This window comes from Pseudorca crassidens, chromosome 15 (assembly GCF_039906515.1).
Source record: "Pseudorca crassidens isolate mPseCra1 chromosome 15, mPseCra1.hap1, whole genome shotgun sequence".
Classification (NCBI taxonomy): Eukaryota; Metazoa; Chordata; class Mammalia; order Artiodactyla; family Delphinidae; genus Pseudorca; species Pseudorca crassidens.
The window spans coordinates 26,096,535-26,123,599 of NC_090310.1; the positions used below are offsets into that span (position 1 = coordinate 26,096,535).

Genomic DNA, 27,065 nt, shown 5'->3' on the forward strand with positions numbered 1-27,065 from the left:
CGTGGAGTCCAGCATCCTAGGATTGTTTTAAGTTCTTTCACATATATCAGCTCATGCAATCCTCACCAAAAACCTACGAGGTGCTCATTCCAGTTTCACAATGAGTAAACTAAAGACAACCTCTTCCCTAAGGTCACGTGGTTAGGAAGCGGCAGAGCTAGGATCTGAACCCCATCAAAGTGCTAACCTCAGCACTGCATGGCCCCTCTGATACCACTGACCTCTAGGGTTTATGGACCCTGCAGTGTGGCTTTATAACAACCAGACCTCAGCGCAAACCCTGCCTCCACCCGTCCCCATGGACAGTGACCACATCCGCTCTGCTCCTGCCCTAATGCCGGGCATTCAGCTCGTTAGAGATGTAACAAGATGGAGTCGCTCACTGGAAATGCTGAGGAGCTGTGACACAGGCTGGACTGGTCATCTGAAGACACCTCTATTCTCCTGGACGTGCTGCAGATGTAACACTGCTTCATCAACAGCGGAGGCGGGCAAGCAGACACAGGGTGCTCAGGGACATGGCCTCCTGCCTCCTGGCCTGCGTCGGGTGCCCTGGGCCATTCTGGGGGCAGAGACCTTCCACGGAGAGCACTGAACAGAACAGGTGGCTCTGACAGGGCCTCCAAGGTCAGCCACTTCTTTCTGGATGGCAGCTCACGTGGTCATTTGAACCGCAAGCTGGGCAGCCTTCTGGGGCTCCAGAAACTCTGAAAACTCATCCAGGGACCACACCAACCAGGGCCATCTCAGAACAGTGGTTCTGACAATCCCTGCACACGGTCAGATGCTATCTCTTCCTCTGGTGGCAAAATGAAATCCAGACCTCCTGTCTGGCTCAAGGCCCCCTGGCATCTGTCCCCATTACCCTCTCCTGGAATCACCTCCTCTCCCTGGCTTTCTTTCATCCTGGGTGGAAACAGTTCTAAAACATTTTACCTGCTCAATTTATTCCACTTGTCATGTCCTCAGAATTTTATTTCCTCTAAAAAGCTAACCTGAGATTTATTTTTGTTAAGGAATAGCCTGGTTTTTAAAAAATAATTATTAGCTTTCCTTTTAAGCTCTGTTCCAGGAGACATAATCCACCTCGTGGACTCACCTTACTCTTTCAGAGACCAAGACAGTGCCTGGTCTCCTGAGTGAAAATAACTGCCCAACACACACCTGCCTTGTGCCAGGAAGCGGGCTGAGATCCGAGACACTAAGACGTGTGCCGGGTAATTTTCATGGATGCCAAACAGTTCCACAGGCAGAAATGCCTTATTCCAGCAATGTGGAAGCCCAAACAGAATTCCACATCATCTTACCTCTTACATTCCTTTTTCTAAAAATGACTTGCTTTTAAGTTAAAACGGTAATGTATATCCATTTTTTAAAATCTTGGAGTGATATAGACAGAAGGATTAAACATTACATTAAGTCCACAATCCAGAGATAAGCACTATTCAGATTTCAGTATATAACCTTTTAGATCTTTTCCCGAGAAAGAGAGTGAGAGAGAATACATACCCTTACACACATACACCCTTAAAAGCCTTTTTTTTTTTTTTTTGGCGGTACGCGGGCCTCTCACTGCCGTGGCCTCTCCCGTTGCGGAGCACAGGCTCCGGATGCGCAGGCTCAGCGGCCATGGCTCACGGGCCCAGCCGCTCCGTGGCATGTGGGATCCTCCCGGACCGGGGCACGAACCCGTGTCCCCTGCATCGGCAGGCGGACTCCCAACCACTGCGCCACCAGGGAAGCCCAAAAGCCACTTTTTGAGATGCAACTTACATCCACTGGAAAGTGCACTAAATCTTTACAGCTTTATGGATTTTATGTTTATCTACACCTGCATAGCCACTACCTGATCAAAATCTAGAAAATTCTCTCGTGTCCTCTCACAGTCAACACCCCTTATAGCCACTACTCTGACTTTTACCACATCGTACTTGCCTGTTCTTCAACTTCATAAAAACACAATCACACAAATGTACTCTTTTGTGTTTGGCTTCTTTCGATCAACATAGTATCTCTGAGATTCATCCTCCTTGTGTGTATTTCACTGCTTTTCACTGCTGAGTCATTGTATAAATATACCACAATGTACGTATCCATCCTCCTGTGATGGACATTTGGGGCTATTATGAATCAAGATGCTAAGAACATTCTAGCTTTTTTTTGTTTTTGCTTGATAGATTCTCTTCTTTTGCATATACACTGAGGATTGAGACTGCTGGGTTATAGGATAAGCATATATTCAGTTAAAAGCCATTAAAAAACTAAATTCTCCCATAATCTCAGCCCTTAGAAAGGCAATGTTTTCATTTTTGTGCCTCTCTTTCCAGTCCTGCCCACACACATATGCACGTGGTCTTAGTTATAATGATAGTGTGCTGACAACATGGTCCTTCGCTAACTTCATTCCCTTTGTTGTTTAAAAATAAAATTGTCAGTGTCGCAACAGTGTCTTCCTAATTCTCCCATTAAAGGCACATAACATTCCATTACCCAGTTGTTCCATGGTGTGCTCAAGGCCCTGCTACTGGCAGATATCTGAGCCGCCTCAAATGCCGCATTTGGCCCATTTTGTTCTCTTGAATTGGGTCCTTCAGGAAATTGTCCAGCCAGGGTGTGAACTCGGATAGCATCTGGGTAAATGCAGCTGGATGACTTTCCAGAAAAGCTGGCACCAATTTAAAGAGAACACAGCGAGGGTCCGGGACCTGCTCTGATTCCACCTTTGTTCACACTCACCAGTCACTGGGCCACAGTGTGGGAGGGTTTGGGCGCTGGCTGACTGGGCCAAGGCCTCCCAGGACCCACACGAACAGGCCACACAGAGTGCAGTTTGAGGTATGGAGCACCTCGTGGTTTCTTACTCTTACTTTGTGCAGCAGTCATTACGCTCCCATCTAAACAGCAGTCCCCCACTAGCAACTGTGCTGCAGCTAACCTCTCAGAGGCAGGAAAGCACAACGCAGCACTGCAGTTACCAGCAAGAGCTTTCGAATCGGGCACGAGTTCACATTCCCAGCTCCCCCACTTGGGCCTCAACATGCTCATCTGTCAACTGGAAGCACCACAGCTGATGCTGACTCAGCTGTCAAATGCTCCCTTGCCCTGTTCCCCTTCCTCAAGCTTATTTTCTGAAATAGAAATGTGATGGCTGGAGCTCCAGTAGCCAACTTGGACCATGAGACCAACTTAAGAACGGAAGGCAAAGACGATAGAACAACACCCCCTCCCCACCCCGAAAAAAAACAACCCACAGTGAAGGAGTCTGGGATATTAACAAACTCATGGAGCTGCCACACCAGCCCTGAAGAGTCTACCTCAAGATTTCTATTACAAGGGAAAAAAATATTTAAGTTGCTGTTATTCATGTCTTCATTATCTGCAGGGGACTTAGGACCTAAAGAATTTCATACTTAAAGGAATTTTAATAATAAAGATGCCTTTATGGCTATAGCTTATTTTCTTTTATAACTTACAGCTTAAAAAAACCCTTATTGCTAGGAAAAAAGGATATTTGGTTATTGCAAGCTAAAAACAATCAACTTAGGTATTCAAAACTGACAAAAATAAATCTAACCCTCCTCCAGCACGTCCTCCACAGCCCCACACTGAGGAAACACAAAACAAAGGGAGCCCTGTGCTCACGTGGAGAGTGATACAGAGCTGGGCTCGTCCTGGACCCTAAGACCCCACCTCTTACCTGGACAAAGAAGTAGATGAGGCCCAGGGGCGGGATGATGACGGCCACCATGGGAGTGGCCAGCAGGATGATGATACAGGCGCCAATGACATTGAACAGGGAGCCCATGAACATCTTGATGACCTGCGGGATCATCGAGTCCACTGTGTCCAGCTCCTTGGAGAAGCGGTTCACCAGGTTCCCGCTGGGGGTCCGCTCGAAGAAGCTCATGGGCGACCTGAGGACGTTATGCAGCAGGTCCAGGTGCAGGCGGCGCGAGGCGAAGATGCCCCCAACGGACACCACCATGGAGTAGCCGAACACTGTGATACCTACAAACACTCTCGTGTTAAATTCCAGGATGGGAGAGGGACCGGGCTGAGGGCAGGGACGAGTGGCCATGTGACCATGTGGACCAAGCAGCCTGGACTCCCAGCTTCTAATAACAATAATAATGGTGGCAATTATGAATCGAGCACTTAGTATGTACAAACCTCACTGTGTGAGTTTTACATGCATCTAATCCTTATGAGGACCCTGTATAAGTTCTATTAGTACTCATGCCACAGAGATAAGGAAATTGAAGCTCAGGTAGGTGAATTCCTTTGCCCTCAATAGACCCAGCCAATCAGAAGCAGAGCTGGGGTTCCCACGGCAGCAGCCTGCTCCAGCGTCATGCTCTTATCTGTACGCCTCATCCTCTAGACCAGCGCTGTACAGCAGAACTTTCTGTGATAATGGAAATGGTATGCAACTATGCTGTCCCATGTGGTAGCCACTAGCGACATGCGACTATCAAGCATTTGTCATATGGCTAGTGTAATTCTATAACTGATATTTTAATTTTATTTTATTTTTATGAACTGAAATTCAAATAGCCACATGAGGCCAGCGGCTACCATACTGGACAGCACAGCTCTGGAACAGACATTGCTGCTATGGGTCCAGGTCAACATCACACCCTCTCTGTGCTCTCTCTTCTCTTAATTATAATCTGAAGGCCACAGACCCTAGCCCTTTGAGGGAGTTTTAGGGATTAGGAAATTGCCTGCTCTTCTGGTTTTTTCAAAGCCATCTCTTGGAGATCATGAGACATTTATGGTCCCTCCAAACAAGCCACAGTAGGGCACCCTTTCTGTTCAGAGAGGTGATTTCACAGGGATAGAGAAGCTTCGATCTTGGTCTCCTTGATCAAAGAAGGAAGCCATGAGGCAGGGGCTAGGACAACAGACTCTGGAGCCAAATCCTCTCGCTGCCACTCACCAGCCATGGGACCTTCCTTAAGTCACTTAACCTCTCTGCACCTCAGTTTCTTCAACTGTAAAATGGGGGACAATGACACATCTTGTAACACTGCTGAACGTAAAGGGCCCACCTGGCAATGTGCCTGGTACACAAGAAGTGCTCCAAATGCAGAATGTATACACTATTTATCATAAATACATCATTTTTATGAGCACATAAACACATAGCTCAGGGACCATGTAGCGTGGTGGTGAAGAGGATGGGCTCTGAGCCACACTGCCTTGCTCAATGCAAGCTGTGCCATGGATTAGCTTCATGACTTTGGGCAACTTACTTAACCCCTCTGGGCCTCAGTTTCTGCATCTCTAAAATGGGGGAAACATTAGCTCCTACCTCATGTGATTGCTGCAAAAGTAAAATAAATTAAAACACCTTAAAGTGTTTAAAACAGAACCAGGCACCAAGTAAGTGCTCAGTAAACATTAGCTATGACTATTAACGCTGCTGTGTCTAGGTACCTTCATGGGACCACAGGAAGGGTATATGCAGGATTTCTCAACTTCCTCACTATTAACATCTGGGGCTGGAACCTCCTCTGCTGTGGAGGCTGTGCTGTGTACTGCAGGACGTTTAGCAACATTCTTGGCCTCTAGATGCCAGTAGTATCCACCCCTACTCTGAAGCTGTGACAACTCTAAGTATCGCTAGATATTGCTAAATGTCCTCTGAGGACAACACTGCCTGCATTATGAACCACTAGTATAAACTAATTCCCACCTTTAGGCAGCAGGCAAAAGTCCACAAATAAGACTTTACAGAAACACCATTACCCTGCCAGAACAATGAGGGGCAAGGGCCCTTGGTTGCCTTCTATTTCTCAACTTTCCTCATCTGTAAAATGGGCACATTGGAGCTCCCCTCCCCTCTGTCTCCTAGGGCCACACGAAACAGAGCGTTCGAGAAACATTCATTCTACAAATACCTCAGTGTCTATTATGCGATAGTTACTATTCATGTGTGTTTGGTTTGTGGGTCTGCAAAACCCTGACAAGCTGGGGGACCCAATCCTGTAACAAGACATGGAAGTGGCTCCAAGTGCCAACAGCAGGGAGGCCCACCTTGAGAAATGCCCAGGGCTCCATAGACGCTCAGCCGGACTTTCGTGTGCTCCTGGGTCCCATTGACGATGGGGTCATCAGTCCAGAGACTGAGCCAATAGTTAGAGGCCAGAGAAGCAACGTGGTTACACAGGAAAAGGAAGATGCTCAGAAAGGAGATGAAAAGTCCTATCGCCTTCATGTAGTCCCAGTACACGGAGAGCTTGACCTGAGACCAGGGAGAGAAGGCATCTTACAGAATGCACCCACCAGCCATGCCCATCCAAGGTCAGGAACTTCAACAGCTTCTGTGGTCCAGCCCCCTAACCTGTGCTCATGCCTACGACCCCCTCCCCCTTAGTTCCTCGGCAAACAAGTCAGCAGCAGCAAAGTCAAGGTTTCTGCCCTCACGGAGCTTCCAGTCAAGTGGCAAGACAGGCTTTCAACAAATCATTGCCCAGATAAGTGCATAATCCCAGAGAAGGGCTGGAAGTGGTACATGATTTCATATGAGTATAAAACTGGGCATCCTGACCTAACCCAGGGTGGGGAGGTATCAGAGGAGGTTCTCCCTAAGGAAGGGACATCAAAGAATTAACCAGGTGAAAATGGAAAAAAGGCACTCCAGGCAGAGGGACCAGCATGTGCAAAGGCCTTGACGTGGAAGGGAACCTGAAAGGAGGAAAGGATGGCTGGAGCAACATGAGGCTGAAGAACGGGAACCGGCCAGACCACACAGGGCCTGAGAGATCCTGTCCCGGATTCCGATTTTTACTCCAGGACCATCAGGAAGCCATCAAAGAGTCTGAAGAAAATGGGAAGATGGGACGTGTTGCCTAGCACCCACGACCAAGTGTCACATCCCCCCCACCCCAGTCCTCTGAACACCCAACACCAATTCCTCCCAATCACAACTGGCCTCCCATTGCTCAGCCCGTTCCCCAACTCCACCAGGTGACAGCTGGGGGCTTCTTTCACTCCTATATCCCTATGGAGCCCAGCATGGGGGCTACGTAATTATGTGTAGCCACTCAAAGGGTGGCTGAACACCACAGACAGGGACAATGTGCTTTGGGCCAGCCTCACACCCAACCCGCTTGGTGTGGTTTCAACAAACTCCAGGTATCTTTCCCTGTGTGTGTGCTCATTGTCACGTCAGGCTTTTCATGCTGAATTTTGGGTCATAAGATAAGCATCATCTGTTTGAGGTGCAATCTGGTTAAAAGGAAGCAGGCGAGGGCTTCCCTGGTGGTGCAGTGGTTGAGAGTCTGCCTGCCGATACAGGGGACACAGGTTCGTGCCCAGGTCTGGGAAGATCCCACATGCCGCGGAGCGGCTGGGCCCGTGAGCCATGGCCGCTGAGCCTGTGCGTTCAGAGCCTGTGCTCCGCAACGGGAGAGGCCACAACAGTGAGACGCCTGCGTACCACACACACACACACACACACACACACACACACACACACAAAACAACTAAAAAACAAAAACAAAACAAACAAAAATGAAGCAGGTGGAAAAACAGAGGTCCAAGGTATAACTGAGTGCTTCCTTTTTACTTTCCAAGTCTCTGTGCTATAGATGGAATGTTCGTGTCTCCTCCCGAATTTGTAAGTTGAAATCCTAATCCCCCACCCTCCATGTGACAGTATTAGGAGGTGGGGCCTTTGAGAGGCGATTAGGCCATGAGGGTGGAGTCCTCATAAATGGGATTAGTGCCCTTATAAAAGGGGCCCCAGAGAGCTCCCTCATCCCTTCTGTCATGTGAGGGCACAGCAAGAAGATGGCCATTTATGAACAGGAAGATCTCACTAGACACTGCATCTGCTGGTGCCATGATTTTTGACTTGCCAGCATCCAGAATTATGAGTGACAAATGTATGTCATTTGTTTTTCTTTTTGGATGTGGAACATTTTTAAAGTCTTTACTGAATTTGTTACAATATTGCTTCTGTTTTACGTTTTGGTTTTTTGGCCCCGAGGCTTGTGGGATCTTAGCTCCCTGACCAGAGATTGAACCCACATCCCCTGCATTGGAACATGAAGTCTTAACCACTGGACTGCCAGGGAAGTCCCCAACGTACGTCATTTCTAAGCCACCTCTACCATGGTCTTCTGTTACAGCAGCCCAAAGGGACTAAGACAGGTATTAAAGACAAAGCCCCGGCCGAGACTTTCTCACTGACATACAGGCACACCTCAGAGACATTATGGGTTTGGTTCCAGACCACTGCAATAAAGCAAACATCGCAATAAAGTGAGTCACACGAATTTTCTAGTTTCCTAGTGCATATAAAAGTTATGTTTACACTATACTGTAGTCTATTAAGTGTGCAATACCATTATGTCTAAAAAAACAACATACACACCTTAATTTAAAAAAATACTTGATTGCTAAAAAATGCTAACCATCATCTGGGCCTTCAGTGAGTTGTAGTAGTAACATCCAAGATCACAAATGACAAATATCATAATATAATGTTAATATAATAATAACCAATATAATATTTTATATAGTAATAATAACAACAAATTATAATACTAACGAAAAAGTTTGAAATATTCCAAGAACTACCAAATGTGGCAAAGAGACACAAAGTGAGCAAATGCTGCTGGAAAAATGGCACCAGTGTCCCACGCAGGATTGCCGTAAACCTCCAATTTGTAAAAAATGCAGTCTTTGTTAAGTGCAATAAAGCAAAGCACAATAAAACAGGATCTGCCTGTAATCATAAGGGCAAAAATAGAAATTAAAAAGTGAAAAACAATTTTTTCTGACTACATAATTAATATTCTATAGGGCTGAGTCTGTGATGACCTGAAACCAAGGCACACACAACTGAACCCTGTGAGGTGGGAAGCCCTGATTTAAGGCATCCGGGTCACCTACGGCTTACAAGGGCCCCAGCTGCTCGAAGGAGGCGGTGGTCAGGACGGCAGAGACTACAGATACCAACCCTGGAGTCTGAGTTCCGGGTTCAAATCCCAGCTCTGTCACGCACCAGCTGTGACCTGGGGCAAGTCACCTAGGCCCTCCGGTATGGTTTCCGGCCCTTAAAACAGTACCTTTCGAGGCTCCTTGTGAGGAAGACATGAATTAAGACGACCCCAGCACTCCGCACAGGGTCCAGCCCCCAGGGACACACAGCGACGCGGGCCGTCGCCCTCACCTGCCCAGTCTGAGCCTTGTCTGCCTCCATCAGCTTCCAGGTGTCCTCCTCCACGGGCCTGGGCTTCTGCAGCTCCGCGGTGCTGGTGTGGTGCCGGCTGACATCCCCGCCGTAGGAGGAGCTGCTGAGCTGTCTGGGGAAGCAAGGCACACAGGCGTCAACCGCATGGAGGCCCCGGGCAGAGGTGGGGCCCCAAAGCACCAAACTAGTTCCCCCTTGTGATTTTACACAGGTGACCCCGAGAGGGGAAGGGTCTGGCCCCAGGGCCCCATGGAAGAACCGCTCCTTTATGCAGACTTTATTCAGAAAGCATTTCCTGCCCACCAGTACTCACCAGCTTTATGCAGATCATGACAGATCATCATTCAGAGCGCTTTCCTCCCTGGGGCAGTCTCTTTCCCTGAGGAGGTGTATGCTTGGGGAATGACATGGGTGTGTGTGCGTGTGCGTGCGTGTGCGTACACGGCTCAGACCCACACAAGCAGAGGGATGGGGTACGATTTCCACCTTGGTCATCAACCCTACTGCCTTCTTGGTTTGCCTGCCTTGATGAAGCGTGTGTGGAGGTCGGAGAAGCCCACGGAGCTGGGAACGGAGGGATGCTCCAGGCTGTGGCCAGTTAGGAACTGAGGAACTGAGTCCTGCCAACGGCTACGTGAGCTTGAAAGCCGACCCTTCCCCAGCCCAGCCTTTAGCTGAGACCCCAGCCTGGCCAATGCCTTGGTTACAGCTTGTGAGAGACCCTGAGCAGAGGAGCCAGCTAAGCTGTGCCTGGACGCCTCGACCCACAGAAACTGAGATGACAAACCACTAAGCTTGTGATCCTTTGCTATGCAGCAATGGAAAACGAATACCCAGTGTTCTGTGTGTTTCTGCTCAGTCCACCCGTGGCTCTCTCTCGCAGTCACCTGCCCCTACGTCCCAGGACAGCCTGCAGGAGCCTGCCTCATCTCAGCTAATTCTTAGACTAATTATGCTGGCCACCTGCACAGACCGGGGCAGTGTCCCCTCACCCCCCGGCTGACTCCGGGCAAGGCACTGTTCTAAGTGCTTTACACACACACACACACACACACACACACACCGAGCTCATCACCGGTACTGGTGCACCAGCAGAGAAGGAAGGAAGTATGTCCACCTCTTGTGTATGATACAAAGCCAGGCCCAGGAGGGGACCGTGGGCAGGGTTCTGGGGGGCACAGATGCTTGTGCCAATTTCCTTCCCAGCCCATTTCTGTGAAATCCCCCCACCCCAAAAGAAGTAACCCCAGGCGGTCCCAGCTCACCCAAATAACTGAGTGGCATTTACTGAGTGCTGATGGCTTCACAGGCAGCGTATCACACAAGCCTTCCTACAACCCTACAAGGTGAGTGCACCAAAGACCCTATTTGACAACTGAGGAAACTGAGGCACAGGGAGGTTAATGCCGCTCCTCCAAATACCCAATGATCTAACCAAAAGCAACCTTCTTTAAAGCACCGAAGTGTAGAACTTAGGAGCATTGACTCAGAAGCCGAACTCGGGTTCAAATTCAAGCTCAGCTTCTCTGCAGCTGCGTGACCTATGGACAGCTCTCAGTTTGCTCACCCGTAAAATGGGAAGATGACAGTAACTACCTCCAGGTCCACAGACCTTACAGGGCTTGACACTGTGCCTGGCTCCTAACAGGACATAAAACGCAGCCGTCAATATTACTTCTATTTTGAATCAGCTGCTGGTTCTTAAAGCCTGAACGTTCCAGGCCCCTCTGCGTGACTTGAGCAGAGAGCCACAGACACCATGTAGGGAGCTTGAGTGTCAGAAGCACAGAGGGATGGGTAAATCGTGAGGCCTGTGTGAGCCATGCCGTCTCGCAGGAACAGAACCAGGCTTCCCCTTTGGGCCTCTGTTCCCTGGAAAGTGAAGTACCCCCCGCAAGGATTTGGGAGGGAGGCAGAAGCTGAAGGCCTTTTTTGGTAGGTGAGCCTCGCCGCGGGCACCCGTCTCCCTCCTCTCCCCCCTCCCCAGGCAGGGGGCAGAAAGTGGTGCCGGGAGAATCCCCAGGGTGTCCCCATCCCCACCCCCCGCCTTACCTCTGCAGTTGCTTCCCCACAGCGTCCGTTACCAGCATGCCGTTCTCCACCTGCTTCATCTCCTTCCCTGGCCTGCCAACACCTGCTAAGCCTGGCAGAAGCAGGGAGGGGGAATCATGGCTTTAAGAGCTGGACACCAAAACCTGTCACTGTGCAGGGAGATGGCAGATAACCTGGCCTCCCAGAAGCTCAGAAAGACCTGCTTTGCTGCAGCCACGGACAGGCTCCCCAGCTGGGCTGCAGGAGATACTGGAACCAGCTTCCTTGGGGCAGGGATGGTGCTTTGCAACCGTCTCGAGGGCCCTGGGCCTGAGCAAGTGCCCTGTGCCAGCAGCGACCAGTAAAATCCAGTTCTGGTGATGGCATCTGTGCTGTGTGAAGCTCGGATAATGGAGCCAGGACACAGTGAACCACATGGGGGAAAGGGCACAGTCCTCTGGTCCCCAAGCATCCCAAGCAGGGGTGAAACCCAAAATAAATGACAACCAGTTTTGACAAGGGCATCAGACACTAGAGTCCCAGATGCCCCCAGCCAAGAGTTAACCCTCTGTTTGCCGGATCAAGGGGAGGGCCTGAAGATCGGGGTAAGGGGTACCTGGGACTGCTATAGGGCAGTGGCTGCTTTTCCAGTAATAAGGAACTATTTCAACACTTCAACAACTGATACAGCCACCACGGGGCACCATACCAGCCGGATATCTGCCCCAATCCCAGGAAGTATCTGCCCAGCATCAACAATGATCACCGTCACCTTAAGAACGGTGGCTAACATTTATCGTCAGCCACTGTGCTGTGTTGAAATACAGTCTCTCCTTTAATCTTCCAGCAACTCCGTGATACGTTTATTACCACCCACTTTGCACTGATTTCCTCACTCTTTGATGCCAGGACAGAGAAAGCAGGAGAGAGAAGCATAAAGTAGGGCTCCAAAGGACTGACCCTGGAAGAGGAGGGGATGCAGCACAGACGTTATATGAGGGGATAAATACGCAGCCAGCAGTGACCCTGAGAACATGCTGATGTGACATGAATTAAAGCAGAATCCAGAAAGGCAGGCTCTCTCAGGCATCAGCCACAGGAAGAAACAGAAGATGGAAGGGAACCAGGGCTGGGGGTCATTCCTGGGTTGATGGGAGGAGCTCTGAGCTGGTGATTCTCAATCTTGGCTGTGAATGAATCACCCAGGATGCCCTGGGCCAGCCAGGTCCCTGCACTGACTCTGCCAGGGAGGCCAACCTCCATGCTGAGAGCACAGTCAGGTAGCTGGGACGTGTGAGAAGTGTCCTCTCACTTCCCAGCTGTGGGTACTGCAGAAGGAATGAACCTCTGAGCCTCAACTTCCACATCTGCAAAATGGGAGCAACAACAGCACCCGCCCTCATTAGCAGGAGGGCGAAATGAGGGTGTGCCTGGTGCTCGGGAAATGTAAGATGCTGATGAGGCGCTTACTGTTATATCTGCATCTTTAAACGTGTCCCACAGGTAATTCTGGGGCACAGCCAGGACCGAGAATCACTGCTTTAAATGTTTCTTTAAATATCAGCATCCTTTTTTTTTTAATTGGAAAAAACCCCCTAAAACAAACAGAAAAGAAGACTGATAACAAGCGGGACTTCCCATGCAGCCGCATGCAGACAGTGCTCATATACATGCACAGCACTGGGGCCCAAGCCCGGCCCTGACTGTCTTGCTCTGTGCAGGGATGGGGATGCTTTAAAACACTCCCAGAGACACCTGTCCTGCGGCGGGTGCTTCAGAGAGCCGTCTGTCCTGCACGGCTGCCCAGGGGCCCTCTGGGAGCCTCAACTTTCCCTCCCCCTCCTGTTTTCCCCACACAGTAGAGGCCCCCACATTGGCCTCCATGGCTGCCTCCCCGTCTTCTCCACCCAGTTAGCCCACAGGTGATACGCCAGCTGGAAAATACTCGTCTGCAAGGGAGGGACCGAGAGTCCTAGGAGGGAACCGAATGTGTGTGCCGCAACACCCCATAATTTTCAGGGGCTTAGTCCCCTTCCTCCCGAGTCTCCCAGGCCTGTCTGCCAGGATGCCCAGGCTCCCCGCCAAGGGGGAACCTGCCCAAGGCCAGCCTATCAGAACCCCTCCCCCCGGCACTTTCAGCCAGGGACCAAAGATCTGTACAACTGCTCTGTCCTAAAGGAGTCTCATGCCCAGAGTTCCCACTGCCTGAGTCCTGCTTGTTCAGTTTTGCCTTTGATTTCTGAGCTGGCTGTAAACACCCTTGTTTAACTGGCTGGAGTTGGCTCCTGTGGCTTCCAAAAGGGGCCTCTGTCTGGACCCTCAGCCACACGTACCGGTTACGGAAGACAGGAGGGAGGGATCTGCTCTGGTGGCGGGTTCACACTTTTCTGTCACTAGAGAGAGCCAGGGCAGCCTTCTCTGCTGAAGTTCTTCTAGAAACATCCCACCTCCGGTGCCCCAGCCACCTGCAGCTACTCCATCAGGAACCCATCACCCCGGTGCTGTGTTGGCCTGCCTGGGTCTTGATCGTGCCCAGGAGGTACGGGTGGGGTCGTTATAATCAAACTGTTACATTCATCGTCCACCTACTGTGTACCAGGCATTTCACAACCAGGATCTCCTTCAAGGCATGCTGGTCATGGTCATTTGACCTGCAAAGATGGTAAAGCTTAGCTGAGGTCACTCAGCCGACCTGTAAGAAATCTGGAGATTCGAACTGTATCCCCAAGGGTCAACCACAAAGCCGGGCACAGAGCAGGTGCCCAATAAATGCTGGAGGAATGATGGAAAGGGATGGAAAGGCAGACATTCAAGGGTCCCTTCCCAGGCATGCAGCAGCAGGACAAGCCCATCTGCAGCCTCATTCTGCAAGCACAGCCCACTCCACCTCGCTGTCACTGACCTTCCTCATCCATCACACTGGTGCCTGGGAATTCACAAGACCCAAGAAAGCGTTAAGTACCAAGGTAAAGCCCCCCAGCCTTGAGTTCCCCCACTTAAATGCCCAGAGGGTTTGGATGAATGTCTTTCCTTAAGGGTGAGGGGCAAGGACAGCTGAGGGACCTGCTGCATTTGTGCCTCAGTTTCCCCATCCCACGTGTTCTGGGCGCATCCCTGACAAGTGCACTGCCTGGGCCAGCCCCCTACTCTAAAAGCTGCAAGTGTTCAAACATAAAGAGAGCTAGAAAAATGCAGACAGACCTTCTGTCTTCATGCCTATTTTCCGGGCACCACAGGGAGAGAGAGAAAGTATTACAGACCGCAGGGCAGGTGTGCCAGCTGGGAGATGGCACAGGCCTCTCACCAGCCCACAGCCTCTGCTTCTTCAAGGACACGAACACCTTGCTCTGAGCCAGCTCCACGTGGAGAGAAGGGGGAAGAGGAGGTGACTTGGCTTAGATATCATCTTGGACCCTCCAGGCTGGGACGGGGACCCCATCTCAGGGTTCTTCCAGCTCCCCAGGCTCGCCTCCAGCACCGCGTTTAGCACGATGATGTCCCTGATTATTTAGTGTTTGTCTCCCCCATCATACTGTGAACTCTTGAGACCATTCCTAGGTCTTATCTACCACTCTACTCCCAGCACCTGGTGCATCCGATGGTCATGTGGGGTTGCACAGGATGTGCACTGCACAATCCAAGGGGCACCATTTCATATGGTGGCTCATGTACCAGATGTCCCCGTGGCACACAGCAGATAAGCAGATGGACGGATTAACAAACGAGTGGCCAAGGGAACGAGCAGAGCCACCTTCCAATGCCAGAAGGGGCACAGTATGGGCCACAGTGGTGCCACCTCCTAGCCTGAACCCACAAAGATGGTTTCTAAACCAGTCCTGAGAGAAATGGGCAATACCAGCTCATGGCTCTTTCCAATCTGGGATATATACACAGATGTGTTAATGTCCGATGGTTACGCAGGGCATGCCTTAAACAATCAAGATGCAACTCATTCAGTCACATATTTAACACATTTCCTGAGTATCCACTCTGCGCCAGGCACTGTTCTCAGCCCTGGGGATACAGAGGTGACCAAGAAAACCTTCCTGGAGCTTAAATTCCAAGGGAGAAGAAGAAATGATCAAGTAGTAGATCCAGAACATACCGTCAGGCAGTGTTAAATGCTACAAAGAAAAATAAAGCAGGGGAAGGAGAAAATATGAATGGTGGGGGGTTGGGAGAGGGAGGGTGCTATAAAATAATAAAGAAGCAAAGACATAAAACTTGCAACCCAATGACTCTTCTTTGAGTACTTCTAAGCACCAGGGACAGGCCTGTGATACTAGTAAGCCAGGCGCCACCCCAGCCCTTGAACCACATACCTAAGCACTGCCCGGGCCGTGTGTTCAGCCAGCCACTGACCCTCAAGGCGGGCACCTCGCAGGCTCGCTGTTTATTCTCAAGAAGGTTCTGGAACTCAGCTTGGGCAAGAGCCAGCAGGCAAGCCTCCCCCTTGAGGGAAGAATTCAAGTCACTGCTTTACAGTCAACGGCTGGTTTTTGACCAAAAACGGAATCGATCGGCTACATCACCCAGCCCTATCCTCCCGCCTCGGCCCTGCAAGTTCTTCAGACTCAAAAGGGGAAGAAACACGGACACTGAGGACAGCAGGGAGGAATGTGCCATCTGTCTGACAGACTCTCCAGCTGCTGTTCGGTGCTTACAACAGACTTCTGCAACACGGGGAGGTGCCTGGGGCCTGACGTTAAGAAACAAAAGAGGGACAGGAGAACTGATGACAAAAGCACGCCCTAGGACCCTGCTCTTCTCAGGGAAAAGGTCCTGGGCTAGAAAGACAGGTGGGAAAGGGGCCAAATGCCAACGCAGTTCCCCTCTGGGCAGTGCAAGAGCAGAAGGATGTTCTTTTTTGCTGGTTCTTGGAGCTTTTCTACACTTTGCCATTGTCTACACGGAGCACATGGTGATTTTATAATCAGGTAAAAAAAAAATTCCCCAAAAAATCTGAAAAAAGGGAAAAAAATGAGTGACAAGGTTGAGAGATGTCTCGAGTAAGGTTCTGAAAAGCAGCCAGGTCGTTGGAATCAAAGTCTTTCTCCCAAGATGACAAGGGAAGAACCTGGGCAGAGAGAAGTCAAAGCAGAGTGGATTTCACACCCTCGGCTCTACTGACATCGTGGGCTGGGTCATTCTCCGTTCCTGGGGGACACAGGGGGTTGCCCCGTGCACTGCAGGTTGTTTAGCAGCATCCCTGCTCTCTCCCGACTAGATGCCAGGAGTGTCCCCCTCCACCCACACTGTGACAACCAAACATGTCTCCAGACATTGCCAAGTGTCCCTGGGAGGCACAAATGTTCTCTACTGAAAACCACCATTCTAGGTTTTAGGTTTCTAATAAAGAAACCAGAGAAAATGAAAATGTTCTATACCTTCCAAGTACAAGGTTAACGAACTACTTTGTAACTCTCTTTGCAACCAAAACCAACAAACAGAAAGTCTCCTAGAAACAGGATCATGCATATCCCTGGGGAGGGGTCAGTCTCCCCCGACCCCAGGCCTAGCTACTATTCCCCGTTCCAGGGAGAAAGAATCCCCTCACAGCAGACACTTGTCCTTCAGCCTGTGTGTTCTAAAAAAGACCTGATTAATCCAATGAGGAAACAAAAGTTTCCCTTTAGAAGGAGCCAAAAATGTGGTTCAAACAAATCCAAGGTCACTGGCACTCAGAGTTGACTACAGCTGAGCAAGTCTGGACCCTGACGCCAAGCCTTATCGCTGGGGCCCCTCCACAGAGGTGGAAAGAAAGGGGGGAGGGCGTTTGATTTTTAGACCCATGGGCAGAAGACCTCTGTGACCTGTCCAGCTTGGGGATGGGTGGCTGAATTGGGGAAATAAACCCACAGTGGAGCTAGGGTGGTGGATGGTATTTTCACCACTAAATTAAGTGCTGACGTGCACACAAAACTATTTTTTTTACTGGCAGCATTCCATGTTCTGCATAACCTGCTTTGGATATGCGGGCGGCTGGGGCGGAAGGGAAGGGAAAAAACTCAACAAGATATAAGGACAGTCCCTGCTCAGCTGGATAGAAAGGGGAGACAGAGACCTCATTCTGGGAAAAAGATTCAGATAAACCCACACACGTCACTTTAGAAAGCACAGAGGGTTATTTTTGCCTACATGCAGCCCACCAAGCAGGCCGGTGAAATACAGTGATCTTGAAGTTGCCACCACCCATCGTGTGACCTTGGCTTGACTTGGGCTAAGAGACAATCTGAGGAAGGAGACTCTGCAGCAAGAGGAAAGCAGCTTAGACTTACAGCAGAACCTTCCAACCACAGGAGCATGAACATGTAGAAACTCATTCCAACCTAGAGTTTAAATGCTGGAGGGAGCGTCAGCTATCTTGCACTGGCAAAAGAAAATACTTTTCTTTTAAAACCCCTAGGGTTTGTAGCAGCACTATTCATAATAGACAAAAAGTGGAAACAGCTCGAATGCTCGTCAGCTGATGAATGAATAAATAAAACGTTGTGTGTCTACAATTCAACAATCAGAAGAAATGAAGTGCTGATGCAAGCTACCACAGACAGACCTTGGAAACATCAGGCTAAGTGAGAGAAGCCAGGCACAAAAGACCACGTTAAAGAATTCTGTTTATATGAAATGTTCAGAGTAAGACAAATCTATACAGAAAGCAGACTTGAGTGGCGGTCGCTTTGTGATGTATAGAAATATCAAATCACTGCACTGTGCACCAGGAACCAGCATAGCGTTGCAGGTAAATTACACTTCAAAAAAAACCAAAAGAGAGGGTTTCCCTGGTGGCGCAGTGGTTGAGAGTCCGCCTGCCGATGCAGGGGACACGGGTTCGTGCCCCGGTCTGGGAAGATCCCACATGCCGCGGAGCGGCTGGGCCCGTGAGCCATGGCCGCTGAGCCTGCGCGCCCGGAGCCTGTGCTTCGCAACGGGAGAGACCACAATAGTGAGAGGCCTGCGTACCACAAAAACAAAAAACAAAAAAACAAAAAAACTACGAGGACTCCAGCAATCTCTAACACAGAGGAATGAAGGTGTGCACTCTTGCTGTGTGCGCTCCCCTTTCTGACATTCAGTGGCTTCCTGCTGCACTGAGAACAAAACCCAAACTCCTCACTCTGAAGGCCCCGAAGGGTAACCACCCACCCCCCTGCCAGCCTCGTCTCCCACCCTGTCCCTTGCCCACCACGGTGTGGCCACACTGGCCTCTTCTCTGTTCCTTGAACAGACCAAGCTCACGCCGGGCTGAGGCCTGTGCTGTTCCGTGTCAGAACACTGTTCCCCACAAAGGGCTTCCCTGACCACCCTGCCTGAGTTGCCCGAACCCCCATCACTCCCCAGCCCATTACCCTACGTGCTTTCCTTCACAGCACTTAATGCTGCATGACACCGTCTTCATCTGCTGATTGCTTACTGCCTTTCTCTCTCACTAGATTCTGAGCTCCACGAGGGCAGGATTTGCCTATATTTTGTTCACTTCTGTCTCCTCAAAACCTAGAACGGTACTGTTATGGGCTGAATTATACTCCCCCCGCCCAACTAAATTCATATACTGAAGTCCTAACCTCCAGTATCTTGGAATGTGACTGTACGTGGACATACAGTCTTTGTAGATGTAATAAGTTCAGGTGAGCTCATGAGGATGGACCCTAATCCTATATAACTGGTGTCCTCATAAGAAGGGGAGATTTGGAGATAGACACACCACAAGGAGAAGAACACCATGTGAAGATGAGGGTGGACTGAGGTGATGTTTCTGCAAGGAATGCCAGAGATTGCCAGCAAACCACCAGAAGCTGGGGTACAGGTATGGAACCCTCACAGCCCTCAGAAGGGACCAACCCTGCTGACACCTTGATCTCAGACTTCCAGCCTCCAGATCTGTAAGAAAAGGCATTTCTGTTGTTTAAGCTACTCAGCTGATGGTACTCTGTTACAGTAGCGCTAGGAAAATAATACAAGCACTTAACACGTATTAGGTGCTCAGTAAACACCTACTGAATGACTAAATCAATGAATAGTAAATAGCTTTCTTAGTGATCGGCCCCATTCACAGGGACAGGGACCCGCCTGCCCCAGGCATAGAAGGGACAAGCTTCTTTAAGCCTCAGTTTCCTCACCAGTGAACTGGGAACCACATCCTACCTCTTTCATGAAAAGCTGGTAGGAGGAGCCAACAGGATAACCCCTGTTGAGGACAGAAGCCCCAGTAAGTAGTCAACAACCATTCACTGTTGTGTGTCTTTACATCACAGACACCTCGATGACAACTCTGCCCACAGGAGTTGTGCAACGAGGCAGTCCTGCAGCCCCACCCTGGGGGACAGCCAAGCTGAGACCTGTTTGGGGACTAAGTATGTAACAAACACACCCCAGACACTCAGGGAGTCTGTAATTAGCTCCTGAAAGAGGGAGATCGGAGTAGGACAGGTGACCTCTCTTTAGTTCCACTCTTTTTAGCAACAGCTGAACCCAAAGCAGAAGAGGCATCAGGTGACCTCTTCCCTCTCCGTATTAACTCAGGTCGAGGCTCCGAGGAGGACCGGCAGAGGATCCATTCCAGACGCCAATCTGACATAAACACAGGGGAGCCTGGAAAGGCTACCAACCAATTTCCTGAATTTTAAACCGACGAATAAGAGAGAGAACAGGATTCTCATAAGCCTCACCCCATTTGCTTCAAATAAAGACAGGATGAGCTCCCAGCCCAGAATTCAAAGCGTACCTCTGGGACTATCCCTGCTCTCAGAGTCCTGACATGGGAGGACAGAGCGGGTGTGGTGGCTGGGAAGCGGGCAGGTCTACCTGGACCTGGTAGATGCCAAGTGCATGGGGACATCAGAGGGGCACGCTTCCCAGGGGAGTAATAACAGCAGCTGTCATTGGTACCGTGCCAAAGGCTCCAGTAATCTAGCACATGCATTCCACACCAAGTGTCAGAAGGTTGGTTCTGTTGTTACACTGCTTTATCAACAACGGCCTGACATCACACAGCTGGAAAGGGCAGCAGCTGGGGTTTGAAGCCAGGTCCTGCCAACTTCCAGCCTGCAGGCTCTGCCACCACGTATGGCCTCATGACCCTCACATCTATCTGTTCTGGATTATGGCACATATGCCATTGGCTTCTCACAGCCTCTTGGGAGCCAGGAGGACTGTAACTATCACTACCTCCATTTTTGCCACCGAGACCCTGACACTCAATAGGCACAGAGCCTCATCGCAGAAAAGTGTGCGGACTTGCGTCCAGCTCTGCTGACCCGGCTATAAAGCACTGGGGCCCCCTCTCAATTCAGCCCAGAAAGTCCTTCCAGATGGTTCCTCAGGGTGCCTGGCCCAACCCCCCATCTGATGCCCTGATGAGCTGCTAGGGTGGCTGGTGGGAACCTCCAGGGGACAACTGGGGCTGGACAAGGCACCACCCGCGCCGGGGCCCCACGCGGCCCTACCGTCGTCGGGCTCCCCCTGCTCCTGCTCGGCGCTGGCGTATGTGCGCAGGAACTCGGCAAAGGCCCCGTCCCGGGCCAGCAGCTCCTGGTAGGAGCCCATCTCGGAGATCTTGCCACCACTCATGACGATGATGACATCCACCTGGGGCAGGTAGCTGATGCCGTGCGTGACCAGGATCCGCGTCTGCGGGCAGAGCCACGGCCACATCAGCTCATGCACGCGAGAGGGAAATTCCCTGCCCCCCTCCGCCCACCTGGACACAGATCTCAACTCTGAGGTTGGACACGCGCCTGGGATGCAAGCGTGCAGAAGCATTCCAATCCGCACGTGCTTTCATTCAACATGCATTGGCCGGGAGCTGGGGTCGGGGAGGGCAGCAGGGAGGGAAACAAAGATTTCTGCCCCAGATTCCAGGGTCGGGGGAGAAATGACCAACGTAAGTAAAACACTGTGCTGGATGGTGAGCACACATTAGCAAAGGGGAAGGGATATCGAGGTAGTTAGGGGTGGTGAATTTTAACAAGGGTTATGGGGGAGGTTATTTTTAAACAAAAATCTGGAGGAGAGGGAAGGAGGGAACCATGCATGTGTAGATGAATAAAAGAATGACACTGCTGCAAAAAATGTGCAGGCAGTAGCTGAATTTTTTTCAAGTTTCTCCCTCCCCGAAAAGAGTACAGAGTTTTGTACATGTGTATACATTTTATCTAACTATCTCAAAGTTTGGGAGGATGTTCATCAAACTGTTTACACAAGTTGGCAAACTTTTTCTTAAATGGTCAAATGGTAAATATTTCCAGCTTTATGGGCCCTCTGGTCGCTGCCAGGTCTGAAGGCAGCCATACACAAGACATAAACAGATGGGCTGGCTGTGATCCAATAACGCTTTATTTATGGAAGCTGATACGTAAGTTTAATGCAATTTTCCTGTCACAAAATATTTTTCTTCAGGTTTTCTCCAAGCAGTTAAAAAACGTAAAGACCATTCTTAGCTAGTGGGCTGCCCAAGAAACAGGCAGCAGGCCAGATTTGCTGGCCCCTGCTTTCCACAGAGGAGCTAGGGCTGCAGGATGAGGGAGAATCATTTTTTTAACTTTACATATGCTCTCGTACTCTCTGGTTTTGTTACTATGGACATATGTTACTTTGACAACAGCAAAAAGATTTTTTTTACTATTTAAAAATTATACAGAATTTTTGTGGTGTGCATGGGAATGCTTACAACACATTAAGTGGCATGAGGTTTACTATATCTAGGCATGATGTGATAATCCTATTAAAAAGCTTATATACACAGCAAAAAGACTGGAAAGAAATACAAAAATCTCCAAGTGGGGGGATTATGCATAACTGCTTTTGTTTTTCTCCTCCGTGGTTTTCTGAATTTGCTACATTTTTCCCACGGGCATGTCTTACTTTTTTAATGGGGGAGGGGGAAGAAGAGCCAGTTAACCTCCCTCTCCTATAATTCCCCTAAACAAATAAATTAAAAAGTAATAAAAGAGGAAAGGAACCGTTTCCTGTCACGTTAAGGTGTGGTGGCAGTTTTCCTGCTCAAACCTCTGTCCCTCAGCCCATGGCCATCTCAGCAGGGAAGGGAAAGCGGCCTCCCTGCTGACAGGGGATCTTGGGGTGGGATTTCCCTCTGCGAAGCCACCCCCCGTTATTTAATCAGGAAGAGAGGCTTCTTTTGGCCAAGTGGAGGCAATGACTTCCAGTCAGTGCCGAGGACGTCCGCCTATAAAGACAAGAGCAAGAAGGCTGTCCCGGGAAGGCTGCCAAGGGAAGGATTAGACACATGTTCTCGAGTCCAGTTAAGTTCAGGTATCCCAAAGGGGACACACTGCGACTTGACCAAAGAGCGACGGCCAGACCCAGACCCCGAGCCACACGTGCAGCAGGTACCTTGTTCTTCAGCATCCCCTTGGGGCCAACCACGTTTTCAAATATGTGCTTCCCCACGTGGGCGTCCACTGCCGAGAGGGGATCGTCAAAGAGGTAGATGTCGGAGTCGCAATACACGGCCCGGGCCAGGCTCACGCGTTGCTTCTGGCCGCCAGACAGGTTCACGCCCTGGGGAGAGACACGTTAGAAGGGTGGGCCTCCTGGGAAGCAGAGACAGACAGAGGGGGCCACCTGCTCGGGATGCAGGAGACGGCGGCCGTAGGCCCTTCAGGGCTGCACCCGCCACCCACGGATGGAGCAGGTGGCAACGGCGTGAGATCACAGCTGCACCGATGTGGGTTCAAGTGCCGGCAGGGGGTGCGGCCTCAAATGTAAAACAGGCAAAGAGAAAACCTGAGCCTCCGGGCACTGCTGAGCAGGGTACTCGGCACAGTTGGGAAAGGGAGGCCGGTGGCACCAGACAGTGCTGGCTACAGGGAGGGCTCCTGATCTTGGAGTCTGGTTCTCACTCTGGATCACTCACTGGTGAAGCCACACAGTCAAGGCAGGCTGTGCCCTGGGGGTGCTGCAATCCAGTCTGTGTCCCACTCGCCGGCAGGAAGGGCACCATTTTCTAATTTGAACCAGGGGGCATGGCCCACACAGCCCTCCTGCAACAGATAACCCAGCATGACTTCCATATCTGGCTGGAATCAAAGTGGACATGGGCTAACTGCCCAGCCCCTCTCCCAAGAGATGCCCACCCTCTCCATGCTCTGAGGTGGGGTCCTGGTAGCCAGGTTCATTTTGAGGGTCCCTCTGGCCACAGCTTGTTGGCCCAGGGCAGACACCAGACCCAAACTAAGCCAATCATGTCCTCTCCCTCCAGAATTTGGTACTGGGACCTAAACAGCGAAAGTGAGGAGTCTCCAAGTGGCAGAAACAGACACTTGTGAAAAAAAGGGACAAAGCTGTGCAGAAAAGCAGAGACAAAAGACAGAGGAGAAACCAGGTTGCCTGTCCCAGGTTGCCTGTGAGCCCCACCACATTCCAGCCCTTGGATTCCAGGAAATGCATTTGTATCCTTAAACTCAGTTCTCACTGAGTTATTTTCTGCTTATACTAGCAATAACTCAGGCTCCTTTTCTACTTAAAAATCCAGAAAACCCTAGTAATTTGTTTTTTCTTTCCAAGGAGCTGCAGATTTCCCTCAAATAAAAGAAATCATTCACCAACTAGGAAAGCTGGTGGAGCCACTGGCTTGTAACTAAAAGCAAAGATGGGAAAGCTCTTCGGTGCAGCTGTAGAACATTCACACTCCCCGAGCGCACACCACGTAACCACTAGGGGGCACTCGAGCAAGCCAGCCAGGCAGAGGGGAAAGCACATGCAAAGGCCCTGAGGTGGGAAGGGGCTCAGGCAAGTCTTTTGGCCTCCTTTTCCTCAACCATTACATAGGGTTAACAGTAAATCCCATCTCGTGGCTTGCTGTAAGGACAAAATACGTATAAAATGTTTAGCACAGTGCCTGGCTCATAGTAATTACTCAGTAAGTGTTAGCTATTGTATTATTTTTACCGTTATCACAGTTTTGAAAGGAACTGTGGACATTTGAATCATTGACACCCCTCTTCTCTGTATAGTGCCCTTGGTCATGTGACAAAGTCACATGACTGCAAAGGTAGAGTGCACTTCCTGGTCCCTTGTCTTTGGGCTCAACCAAGTGATTTGCTTTGTGGGTAGAAAGGACAGTGTGCTTTAAGGGACATCACTTTTTTTTTGTTGTTCTCTTGGGCTTCTGCTGCTGCCATTAGAAGAGCTTCCCCCCGCCCCGTGGAGCTGCTGCTCCCTCACCTAGGCCCTAGCAAGAAGCCACGTGGGGAGACCTGAGCCAACCCACAGCCTGGAGCCAGGATCAGCTGGCCGGCAACATGGAGCAGAGCCACCCAGCTGAGCCCAGCCTGGGTCACCAGTCACAGTCGACTCACCCATAAATAGGAGAGTAAGTGTTTAACATCATAAGCCATTCAGATTTTGTAGTTGTTACACAGCAACAGCTGACTGATACAGGGGCCATGCTGAAGGCTACTGACCTTCTCACCAATCTCTGTCCGGTCCCCACTGGGCAGGATTTCCAGGTCTGGGAGGAGGGCACAGGCTTCTATCACAGCCTTATAATACCGTTCCTGTAGCTGGCGTCCAAAAAGGATGTTTTCTCGGAGAGAAACATTCTGAATCCAGGCCTGCTGGGGGACGTAGGCCACTGAACCCTAGGAGGAAAGCGGAGAAGGCAGCAAGACCGACAGACTTGGTGAACAAGACAGCAGCCGGCCTACCCACCCACCAGGAGGGCCCTGCTTCACAAGACATTTTCATCATATCTATGGTTTTAACAAGAGGAAAGCCGAGTCCCAAAGGACTACAGTCACCAGGGCTGGGACCAGAGCCCATACTAGGTCAATCACTAGCCCCAACATTAGGAGTTCGAGAGCTGAAATCCTCGTTGATGAGATTACACTTACATGTTTAGTAACTATTCACTGAGTGCCTACAGCAGCGAACAAAACACTTAGCTCCACTATACTGTACACCTGTAACTTATAAAATATTGTACATCAACTATACTTCAATTTAAAAAATTGAAAAAGAAATTAAAAATAAATTTTAAAATAAACAAAAACCTCCTAACTCCAAAGAATGGGAAGTACCTGAATGATAAAAGAAAATGGTTTGATTATTGTTGTGGTAAATGCTAAGAGAGAAAAATATGAGACTTTTAAAAAGTCCTTTAAAAAGGGAGACTTAACCTATAATGGAAAAGAATCTGAAAAAGAGTGTATATATACACATACAGCTGAGTCACTTTGCTGTACACCAGAAACTAACACAACATTGTAAATCAACTATACATCAATTAAAAAATAATACATTTTTTTTTAAAAAGGGAGACTTAGGGACTTCCCTGGTGGCACAGTGGTTAAGAATCCACCTGCCAATGCAGGGGACACGGGTTCAAGCAGTAGTCTGGGAAGATCCCACATGTCGCAGAGCAACTAAGCCCGTGCGCCACAACTACTGAGCCCACGCGCTGCAACTACTGAAGCCCATGAACTCTAGGGCCTGTGCTCCGCAACAAGAGAAGCCACCACAATGAGAAGCCCGTGCACCGCAATGAAGAGTAGCCCCCGCTCGCTGCAACTAGAGAAAGCCCGCACGAAGCAAAGAAGACCCAGCGCAGCCAAAAATAAATTTAAAAATTTTTAAATAAAATAAAAAGGGAGACTTAGTCTGAGACATCAGGGAAGGAGTCCTTGAGGAAATTTCCTTGATGAAATTTAACCAAGGATGTCTGTATAAAAATTGTCCATTTCTAAAGTCTTTGTTTCCATATAATATCAAGTGTCAAAAGTGGCACAAGAATAAAGGCTAGGGGGAGGGCACTTGTTTTACATATTTTAGTAATTGAAAAAAAATTTTAAGCAAGCACCGACAGGTGAAAATAATTTGGTCTGATCAAGAGAAGAGGGAAGAGCATTTCAGTCGGAGGAACAGCACATGCAAAGGCGTGGAGATGAGTGGAACTCGGCAAGTTCAAGGAACAAGAAGCCTGGTTGTGACAGGAACATGCTGTGAGGGGAAGACAGGCAGGAATGAGCTGGGAGGCAGGGGAAGGCAGGGGGGCTGGTGGTCCTAGTGAGGGGTATGGGCTTCACTGGAAAGGCAAAGGGGAGCCATCAAAGTTTCTTCAAAAAGGGATTCTAGGAGGACAAGGCTGGGAATGGAACCCAGGTCACCCAACTCTTCTCCTTCATTCTGAGATAAATAACCAAATTGCTGACTCCAGTCTCCTAACTTAAAGGGGCCAAATTATCACAAAACCTCACTGTACAACCCACAGATAATTCAGACACAGTATGCACAAGCCCTACCAACTAAAATATTTAGAAAAAAATAAACGTTTTAGACACATTTCTAACACTCCCCTTACCAAGGCAAAATAACCAGTCACAAATAAATCTATAACCTTATCAAACCAAATACTCAAGCACCCTCACTTTTTAGAGCCATCATATCTTTGTATTTAAAGCGTTTTTACTTGAAAACAGTGGTTCTCTCCTGCGGGCAATTTTGTCCCCCAGGGGACATCTGACAATGTCTAGAGACACTTTTGGCTGTCACAACTTGGGGCTGCCACTGGCATCTAGTGGGTAGTGGTCAGGGATACTGCTAAACATCCTACAATGCACATGACAGCCTCCACAGCAGAGATTACCTGGCCTGACATATCAATAGGGCTGCAGTTGTGGAAACCCGGGGTTAGTGAAACAGAACGCAATGTGGATCCCACCGTGATTTGGAATTTTCTTCCATTAACCTAGCTCACATTGCCCATTAATCTTACTTTATAATGTATATTTGAAAGTAATGACAGATCATTTCTTAAAACAAGGGCTAAATGTCATTAGTCTGGACCCAACTATTGTAATATACGCTTTCTCTA

General features: G+C 49.7%; 1 protein-coding gene across 3 annotated transcripts in view; it reads right to left on the reverse strand.

Annotated features, from left to right (window-relative positions):
* ABCC1 (ATP binding cassette subfamily C member 1 (ABCC1 blood group)) overlaps window positions 1-27,065 on the reverse strand; it is a 130,588-nt gene that overhangs the window by 11,353 nt on the left and 92,170 nt on the right. For 2 of the 3 annotated variants that reach the window (XM_067706541.1, XM_067706539.1), the window contains 8 exons: window positions 24,658-24,834; window positions 22,586-22,753; window positions 20,680-20,863; window positions 14,139-14,162; window positions 11,258-11,348; window positions 9,185-9,317; window positions 6,040-6,247; window positions 3,698-4,008 (listed from right to left, as the gene is read on the reverse strand). In XM_067706541.1, the coding sequence (XP_067562642.1) occupies window positions 3,698-4,008; window positions 6,040-6,247; window positions 9,185-9,317; window positions 11,258-11,348; window positions 14,139-14,162; window positions 20,680-20,863; window positions 22,586-22,753; window positions 24,658-24,834 (1,296 nt within the window). The remainder of the gene's footprint in view (window positions 1-3,697; window positions 4,009-6,039; window positions 6,248-9,184; window positions 9,318-11,257; window positions 11,349-14,138; window positions 14,163-20,679; window positions 20,864-22,585; window positions 22,754-24,657; window positions 24,835-27,065) is intronic. The other variant, XM_067706540.1, reaches the window with a different exon arrangement.